At 38.9% G+C, this 10,080-nt stretch overlaps 1 protein-coding gene across 1 annotated transcript; it reads right to left on the reverse strand.

The window, feature by feature from the left end:
- Nucleotides 1–3,327: 3,327 nt before the first annotated feature.
- On the reverse strand, nt 3,328–10,057 carry LOC103615825 (glycerol-3-phosphate dehydrogenase 1-like protein). Its single transcript, XM_008633929.2, has 3 exons — nt 9,688–10,057; nt 9,167–9,273; nt 3,328–6,280 (listed from the first exon to the last, which is right to left on the reverse strand). Exons 1-3 carry the CDS (start codon nt 9,835–9,837, stop codon nt 6,184–6,186), a joined length of 354 nt encoding a protein of 117 aa, XP_008632151.1. The 5' UTR covers nt 9,838–10,057; the 3' UTR covers nt 3,328–6,183.
- Nucleotides 10,058–10,080: the final 23 nt, after the last annotated feature.

A 10,080-nucleotide genomic window follows, 5' to 3' on the forward strand; every position in this document is an offset into this window, starting at 1 on the left:
CATTGCAAATCTGCACACTAAGTGGGAATTAGAAAACCACAGAAATTTGGTTTAAAAATACCACTAAAAATACTTCTATAAAACCTGGGCTTGAATCCAAAGCACAAGCACAGCCAAGGCTGGCTCTGCTCAGCTATCACAGTACGGAGCAGCTTGCTTTGTGCTCACTTTGCTTTCAAGTATTTAGAGCCTCCTAAAGCATGAGTCACAATACATGTAGGTTTATCTCTTGATGCAACAATACAGGGAGTAGGTATCACAAAAAAAAGAACAGCATGTTAAAAAAAAAAAAAGCCTCCCAGTTCCTGAGCAGCTGTGATGCAAGTGCTTGTGTTTGACTTTGCATTTCAAATACTAGTATTTAAAATGATGTAGATCAGGAACCCAGCCAGTGCTTGCTAGAATATTTGGCTAGCTTTCCAGTTCTCTCCAGCCTTCAAAAAGCAAAAGAGCAAACTAAAAATCCCCAAGGCTGTACTTTCTGAGCCTACCACATGCCTGTGCTCAGCAATCATCAAACTGAAAGATACTCACCAAGTCCTCAAAAACACAAACCAGAAAAAATCTATCACACTGAGAGCTGAAGTATGTTCCTATGACAAGAACTGGGTTTATAATAAACCTAGATTTTGAGAAAGAAGGGGCAAACTAGTTCAGTTAATGTCACTATTATTTTCACCTGAACATGAAATATGCACTATTCTTTACAAATGTGGCATTTCGGAGCTTCAGGGACTGGCAGCATGGATGCGATACTGTTCCCCTAAAATAGTAGCAATGTTTTCCATTATCCCAACCGGACTTATTGCCATCCCAGGCACCGGGGACAGGCTGGAAGAAATCTATGCACTAGCTTCACAGCCAGACAGATTTAAATGCATAGATGGACATTAGCTAGTGCAAAGACAGCTGAACATTAATCCTCTTGGTGACCTTGCTAAAATCCTGTGCAGAATTCCCAGCACCTTATGAGGGTTATTTGTGCGCACAAACATTCAAAAGCAAGGTAAGTAGGGATTTACCTGTGTAGATGAGCATGTGTGAGCATGTACACATGTCCACCTTCTGATATGAAGAATTCTTCTTAAGGTTCATTACAAACCAGCACGTACAGGTGTAGCTACACAAAGACGAGAAGGAAGCTGGAACAGGCACGAAGAAAAGCTGTAGGGTGAAAGACACTAAATGCCTCTCATCCATGTGAGAAAAGGAAACATGCAGTGTAGCAACAAACAGCCACGCTAACATCAGAATGCAATGTGGATTATACTGAGCAGACTCTGGAAGCTACATCCACCTAAACAATCAGGACTGCTCACACAGCTCAGAGCAGTACTTTATTTATCATTCACTGATTCCTTAGCAGAAGTTACAGGAAGAACATACTTTTACAGTCAGTAAGTCACACTGTTTCTAGTAACTTACAGAAATAATCAACAAATTGTTCCCACTGTCCCTACAACTACCTTTCACTAAATCTAAAGCAGATACTGTAGGTAACAGGTAAATATAATAGGTAAATTCAGTTTAGACAAGGGGAACTCTGACATATACCATTATGCTAGGTGTCACCCTATTGTTCTCATCTTAAAATCTTGTCCTGCAATTGTTTTTCATAAGAGCGGGATTAGACTGACAGATCAAGAGCATCTCAAAGTCCTTTCCCAAAGCAAGGATCTAAAATTGAGTTAGAACAGATTGAGAGAGAACCATGGTTCATTTAACCTGAATGCTGAACACCTCTCCTTTGCACATGTTGGGATTGAAGACACAGATGCTCTTCTCATCCATTTTTCAGAATGGAAGTGTTACCTTTTAGTGCTCACATTTCTATCAGCTCATGGCAAGTCCCAGGAGAAAAATCCCAGAAAAATCCATGCAGCCAGGAGACATTTCACGCTTTCTAATAATATGACGTGCCATGTGTTCCAGGACATTTTATTTCAGCATTATCCAATATCACTGCTGTGAAATCTATGTAATTCATTCTCATGACTCTAGGCTTACAATGAAGTCCAGGTCGGGAGCTTTATAAAGAACCATCAGCACAGGCTATTAGACACTGACTTCTTGTCTGCCATGTTTCTTGTACAGCCTGGCTCTTATTTGCAGTCAGACAATGAGAGACACCCAGCCTGTTTGCACTGATTTAGTGAGAAAGCACCACCTCTTCAGAAGATACATAAAACAAAGGTGTCCATCCTAATTCTCTTGTGATGGTTTTTACTTTGCTGTTGACTCAGGCTAAGTAGAATTTAAGCCCTTTTGGATGGTATGCTTGAAATACTTTTGTATTTATTCTATTGGTTGATTTCATGCACTCTTACAATAAATATAATTTTGAGGTAAAAGTACCTCAAGAAATGACCTAATGGCCGAAATTCCATCTTAAAATTAGGAACAAAATGCATCCAGGCACAGATTTGCTGGGCAACCGCCTTTACTCCTCTCAGTATCCCTATGTGTAAATAATGGATTAGGACATTACTCTCATTTTATTAACTGCTCTGAGGCTTTCAGTAGACAATGCATTATTCTGTTCACCAAGAAAATCCTGTTCATTTTGCAGTATGGTTTCCCACACTAAGTAGCAGACCTTCCTTTCCCCGGTTAAACACCTGTGACACCTCCCACCCCTTTGGCTGATGTACAAACTTACAAAACCGAGCACAATGTGCTCTTGTTATTTCCCAAGGTCTTTCAACTTCAACACCCAACAGAAACAAACATTGGTGGGTACACAATACAGGAACCCCAGTGATACTGGAAGATCTCACTGCCCATATTGTCAAGGAGCTGAGGTAGTGGCTGTTGCCCTGTACTGGGAGCGTCTTATGCCTTGGGTGGAGGTAATAATACGTTGGGCATTTTATATCAATCTCCTTCCCTCAATTCCAGTGGGTCTACAACACATGCATTTGGTGCTGAACTATAACCATCTCCTAAATACAAAGAACACACTGTAAGACAGGTGCAGTCATACAGGAACCTCGGGAAATTCAGAAATGGTCAGAAGAGTTAACTCCAGAGAGGGTGGAATCAGTCACTTACCGACCAGTGCCCTCCAGTGGCTCCCACAGCAACTGAAGGAACTGAAGAGAAGAACCTGTTTTCAGAGGTCAAAGACACCACAATTGTACCACTAATGGAAAGAAAGAAAATGCTGACATCTGGATGCCAAATGGCTCTTTTTAAAATTTATGTTCTTTCATGGCAACCTCATATCTGCTATCATTACATACCACAGCCAGAAAAACCTACATTCCACCAAGTGAATAAAATATTAATTGCAAGCCTTGTGAAATGAGACAACAGAAACCAAAGCAATTCCCAAGACAAAAATGTTTATTTGTACTAACTCTTCAAACAGGTATACATTCAACATCTCTAAACAAAATCAGTACATATGACAAGGGCAAGTTGAGTAAGTATCATTAGAATGTAATGCCTTCCTTAGTAATTAAAGTTCATAAACCAAGAATTAGTTACAAATTTATGACCCTCTTACACAGGGGTTAATGTTTTCAGTAAGACTACCCCAGTACTAGGCAAAACAGAGTATTTGCAGAGTAGGCTTCTAATCCTTCAGTTTCAGTACCATGCCACAGTCTTTTAATGAGCAGTAAGTATTAGTGGGGGAAAAATACCTAGTGCCAAGTTGAGTGTTCTCCGGCGCTGAAAAGCAAATGTAAATGGTGAACCATCAATAAAAATTTTAATAAACTATTTTAGTTATTTTAGTTACTGAAACCTCACTTTTTGTCTGAAAAAACCAAGAATATCGTAACAGACTGGAGGCAAGAATTTAATAAAAACTTTTTCTCTGGATTTGCCTTAGAATAGGCTTCTCTACAAAACAAGAACAATTATGATTTGGGAGTTTCAGTGGTAAAAGAAGTATTGGAATAATAAAGAAATAATTTAAAAATATATATTAATTTACCACATTTAGCTCATATAGCCCTTTATGTATCTTACAAAATGCTACTGTCCTACATACTGCATGTAAAAAAAATTTTATATATATAATGTATATGTACACATACGAAGGAAAAGCCATCAATTTGGTATTAAAAAAACAGAACAAAAAGCGTAAGCAAACACACTGAAAGTTATGCAGTAATGAGGAGTGTATGCTCCATGTGTGCGTTAGCATAACAGTGCTTCCAACCTTAAAACATCCTCTTAAACATCTAAGCAGAGTGCTTGCTCCAAGTCAGCTCTACCAGTGATGTTCCCAACTATCACAAACATCTGATGTCATTTAATTTCTGGCGATCTCTTATATTTAGCACTAAATCAGAAGTAAGGCAAAAGAACTTTTTCTCATCCCTGAATATCTGAGGACATTCATGAGATCTTCCAAATATTAATGCAAAACAATACGGGAGCACAAAGAATGGTACTCCTGAGCTGAAGGGTCTTCCTGTCTACACAAAGCTGCCCCAATGTTTCCCTATTTCAGAGTAATCCAGGCTATGTAAGTATGATGATTATTCCCAGGCATCCTCTTTGTTTTATCAGATTTTGAACGACAACCTGAAGTTTCAGGATGGGTGTGTGCTCATGATTTCTGGTCTAAAACCACCACTGAGAACAGTGAACAAAAGTTCTGATACTGCTCAGATGTTAGGCGTGGATATTCAGAGCAGATGGGCAGTCTTGTTCTAGAAATTCTAATGCCAACCCTTGTCTCCCAGTTGGAATAATGAGTCCACTCTTAATATACCTAGCATATATTTCACAAAAAACCTCCCACACTTTAGTATACAAGAAAAGCAAAACAGATTTTTCTTATCTATCTTCTCTTGCATCAATCTTAAAAAAAATCTAAAAAGACCAAACAAACCAATCCCTGCCCACCCCTTAAACTCCATAAAATCACAGATTTTCTAAAAACAAATAAAATTAACCTCCCTGTTAAAGCAAAGGTTTCTGAAAAAAACCTAGTTGAGATATCCAGGGAATAAAAGAGATGGATGCCTTTCAGAAGCTTTCTGGGAGATTGGTTGTAAAGGATTTGATTCAGCACCCACAAAAGTTTTGTCCAGTGAAAGAGTAACTCCAGAACTGGGGAGGCTGGATCAGGACTACAGCCTGGTGGACGTGCCAGTCACTGGCAGGCACTGAAATGAATGCAGTCATCGTACTGGCACACAATCCTTCTGACGACACAAGCGTGTGTTATACCAGGGAATTCCCCTGACATTCCTTGGAGAGCTGTGTGGAGTGCAACACTTTGCAGCTAAGCTAGAAACACAGCAGAACAACTTGGAGCAGTTCCCAAGGGTATTCTTCCCCACCCAACCAACAATACCAGTGAAGAACAACCACAGGTAAAACAATAAAATGAACTGTAGGCTCCAGGGTTCAGAACCCCCAGGTCAGCATCTCTGGCTTGCTTTGGGGAATGGGATTCTAGAAGAGCCTAACACCTAGGAACAGTAAGGGAGAAATGTAGAAATACAAAAATGCAAGGATTAAAAACCAGAAGGGGAAGTAACGATCCCCCTCTAGACTATTCCCTTTAAAACAGTGTAATTAAAAACTTTAAATTCACTTAGAAATTGGTTTCAATGTAGCCTGACATTTTTAACGACTTTCAAAAATCAAAATATTCTTCACTAGAGTTCATTGATATATCCCTGTAGCCCCCTGAATAACTGCTACCATTTGTTTTGCACCAACATTGCTTAAATTAATATAGTCATAAGCATGCAAAATGTTAACAATTAATTGTGTATACAGAATAAAACAAAATTCTAACAGAAAGATTCCTAATATTTCAATGTTATAGGCTTGACTCAGTCTCTGACCAAAACCAGTGGGATTCTTCCCATAGCGTCCAGCAGATTTTGGACTAGGCTTTAATAAGAGACAAAAAAGCATTGTGTTTTATGTTGTAGGAGCAAACTCAAAGTACACTTGCGTGTGCAACTGTTGTACTGTGTATCTCAAAAGAGTTGCATTTTAGCCAGTAAAAGGACAATCACCAAGCCAACACCACATGCTGTGTCAAACCAGGCTGGGTAACAAACACCAATACCTGCTCAGAGACATTCATGTTGTTCCTGTTACCTAGGGAGCAGCTTTGAACAAAGCTTAATGATAGCTACATCCACTTGAACCCAGACATGAATTCGAAAGGCAAAAAGCTGCATTAGTACAACAGCCTGATGGAATTTACTTGTGCTCTGGATGGCTTTGAAGGCAGGATATTATCTCTCTGACAGGCCTCCCTTCATAGCAGATTTGATACACAGCCGTGAAGAGTGGAAACCTGAGGAAAGAGGGTGGGGAAAGCAAACACAGCATAAATTTATTCTGTAACATTTTCTTAAATGAAAGAAAGATAAAGGGGTGAGGAGAGGGAGGGTGGAAAAAGGAAGAGGCGGAAAAAATGATTTCTTTTTTCTATTTGTCAGGTGCAAATGCTGGGCTGAAAAGCAGGGGATAACTACAGAACCTGCATGCACTCTGAAATAGAGTAGCTCTCAGAAGCCTAGCTAGCTATAATGGAGCCTGAGACATACATTATGTATGGCACAACCATAAAGTGATCTAAAAAATAAATTAAAAACATTTTTCCTGGCTGTTCTTACAGCAGTACCCATCTGAGGTTAAAAAGGATGACTGGCACATCCATTATGCAGTACTTCTGAGCAATAATTTGATAATATAGAATATGACAGAAAGAGACCCAAGAAGACATTGAAGGTCAAGTTTTTAATAAGAATCCAAAATTAAACCTGGATTTTGAAATACAAAATTCCATATCTACTTTTTTATTCTTTCTTTTTTTTTTTTAAATTGGCCAGGTCTCCAACAACCTCCAAATTATTCAGGCTTCTCTGATAACCTGAAGGTTTGTTAAAGCCAAGATGCCTTACAGAAGTTTGTATTTGCTTTCTGTCCATCCCAGACAGTAACAGCCAGACAAGTTCCATTTTCATACAAAGCCTGGTGAATTTTAGGGGCTGATCTGTTCACCAAGTACATGCCATTTCAGCATGGCCTTCTATATTGATGAATTTTGACCAATGGAAATAAAAAAGAGCAGTCATTGGAGATGGTGAAATAGTTGATTTCTGAGTGATTCAGAATCTGGACTAGGACTTTCTCCTAAGAAAGTTGTCCCATCAGTCACTCTAAAGCTTTATCTGTAATGCACTTTTCAGTGTTCAGTATATATGAGCACCATATATGATGGCCTATACATTCCACTGTCACGTATTACATTGCAGTAACCCTGGTATCAGTACCTTGCCCTAAACTAGACTGACTTGAGTTCTGTTTCTATTTCATTGGTGGAAAAAATTATCATATAGCCACATAGCTGCTCTCTCAAATCCAATGCTTAGATTGCAAAACCCTTAGTAGGAAATCTGCAGAAAAAAAAATTACACAATGACTTCCGCATTCCTTAACAAACCTCACTTATCCCTCACTTTGTATGATGTACTGGGCTGAAGCGGGGTTAAATCTGCTGTTACCATAAAAGCTTACATGTAGGCACTAATAAAATTTGCTATGCCTGTGTGAGAAGTGGCCACAAAACAGGTAAACCTTCTGAAGCAAAAGCAAGTTTCCCACACGTTTAGATACAGTACTGGTGCTTACTTCTCAGTGAAGAAGCACCAATACTACAAACCACAACCTGATACCTAAGTCCTGCTGCTTATCTCAGAGAACATTACCGTGCACAGGTCTGCCACACTTCACATGGATAAACCTGTACCAAGGCTGGCTGCAGGCTCAGGGCCAGCAAACTCCAAATGCATCTTAGGCCTGAGCACATCAAGAGGGCAAAGTCTACAGCTGTTGAAAAGAAGTAATTTCATCACGAGTATCAATAGGCATCAACCCTGCTACCGAGGCTCTTCTGCTGAACTTTGACTTTTGCACACTTCTGCGTAGCCTTGGGACTCATTTTGTAGGACCAGAATATTAAATTCTACCCTTACTAGACTCTTACCTCTTCACTTTGAAACCATGGCTGCTCCACTGTGTTTTGTTTTAAAGCAGTAGTTTTTGAAAAACACTTTGAAAGTTGCTTTCAAAAGTCTTGTTGAATGAGACCTTTTATGAAGAACTGACACTATATGTTGGCATACCAAAAATAAATTAGCAACACTGTTTTCATGTCTTTCATAAAAACACAACCCACAAACATCTATAATGCACTCGATTTGTTGTAAGATAGAACATGATACAAAACAACCCTCAAACACAGCATCCTGTTTCATTTAGGGAATCATAAACAGCGAAGAATGAAGCCAACATTTTAATTAATTTTTTCTGCAGTTAGCTTAATTACTGTACACAGATGAGACAGACTTAGGTACCTTACATCCAAAGATAATATTAAAACATTAATCATTTAATGCAGCTGATCCATTAAAACTAGACTTTAAAAAATGCTTTTGAAAAAAAAAAGTAACAAGCCTTGGTCTTTTGACTGGCAGTTTTTAATTTCTGATTTTTCCTCTTTTACAAACAGGAAGAGATAAATGCATCCCTTAATCTTGTAAGGAAATAACTGTGTGTGTGGCTATACGAATCATTCATGTTCTGACTCAAATACAAGTGAACCAAGCCAGGACAATCTGCTTACTTTCATACCACAAAAAAACCAGCCCCTGACCTACAGAAGCAGATGGGAGGTTCTAGCCTACAGCAAACTGGAAGTCACATTAGGAAGGAGAACTGCAGTATCTAAGGTAGAATCCATGTGGTGGAAGCAGTCACTATATTCAGATGATTACCAAGCTCCTCTCCTTGGAGGTAAGTAATGAATTTCCTACAGTGAAAAGAGATGTAGAGATTTTTCACAGTCTCTTTAGGAAGCTCTACTTTCATGCATTTTTTCTTTTTACATATTAGAACACACTTGCTGTGCTTTTCTGTAGTAGCAGAAGGCAGTAATACACTCAGCAAACAGAAGGACATTCACAAATTTCATGTAACAGTAATAGCTCTATCTACACCAATATTTTTTTGAGGTTCTGCTCACTTCTCTCTCTGATTTTAACTTTTAATCTACTGTTATTACAGTGATTTTCTTTTTGGCTATTACCTTTATGAATATATCAAAACCAAATATGCAGAAGGTGTTATGGGGATAAAAAAGTGGCATGTGGAAGTTGTTTTATCTGTTCTTACTCACTTGTCCAGCATTCCTTTCTGCTTCAAGATGCGATGCACTTCTGCAGAAGTCTGTGGTCCTTGCAGTTTCTGACCATTCAACATTTCTTTCTCTAATTCTTCAATAGACTAAGCAACAGAGGGAAAAAAAAAAGAAAGCAAAGGAGAGCTATGATAAAGTTTTCAGAAGCCTGACAACATCATCTGGATTAAAAAAAATAAAAGTTACTGAGAGTCTTTTCTTTTTCAAAAGTGACCTTGAGTGAGCATATATAATATTCTCCTATATTCTTGTTTTTAAGTATTCTTCTTAAATCTGCATCTCCCAATGTCTTATCTCTCAAGCTTTTTTTTAAATCACACTCCCCCCCCTCCATGTTTTAGCACCTTTACACTCATTCTAGCCTTGTAACACACTCAAAAAACAAGAGGAAAGAGAAGGGCACTCACTCAGCAGCATGGCTCAGATAACTCTACTATTACGCCAGCAAACGAGGAGTGGCAGTACTTGTAAGAATAGATTTCACCCAGTGAATAAGGTACCTTTCCAGTTTTAACGACTGCTTCTGCTACGCGTCGATTCCGGCCACCATAACATGTTGTGATGAGATCAGCAACGCCACAGCTCTCCAGGAAAGTGGCAGTAGAAACCTGTCCTTTGCAAAAAAATTTGGCAAAGGCGATCATCTCCATTAGGCCAAGGCGAATAACAGCAGCTTTGGTATTGTCACCATAGCAAAGGCCATCACAGAAACCAGCTCCTACTGCTACTATATTCTAATAGGAAGAGAAATGGGAAAGGAGTTAATTACTGCTTACAGATGTCCTTAAGAAATGCAAACACTTTTCTACTGAAAGACTAGGTTGTTAGTTTGGGTTATTTCAGTTTGGGGATTTTGATTTCTGTATTGGTTTTGCACGGCCTGGTTTTTGGTA

Source organism: Corvus brachyrhynchos, unplaced genomic scaffold, assembly GCF_000691975.1.
Source record: "Corvus brachyrhynchos isolate BGI_N302 unplaced genomic scaffold, ASM69197v1 scaffold94, whole genome shotgun sequence".
In the NCBI taxonomy this organism is placed as follows: Eukaryota; Metazoa; Chordata; class Aves; order Passeriformes; family Corvidae; genus Corvus; species Corvus brachyrhynchos.

Coding starts and splice junctions, on each gene's coding strand:
- LOC103615825 (XM_008633929.2), bottom strand. CDS start 9,837: ATGGAGATGATCGCCTTTGCCAAATTTTTTTGCAAAGGACAGGTTTCT. Junction 9,274..9,687: donor CAGTCGTTAAAACTGGAAAG/GTACCTTATTCA, acceptor TCTGTTGCTTAG/TCTATTGAAGAATTAGAGAA. Junction 6,281..9,166: donor CAGAAAGGAATGCTGGACAA/GTGAGTAAGAAC, acceptor CTCTTTCCTCAG/GTTTCCACTCTTCACGGCTG.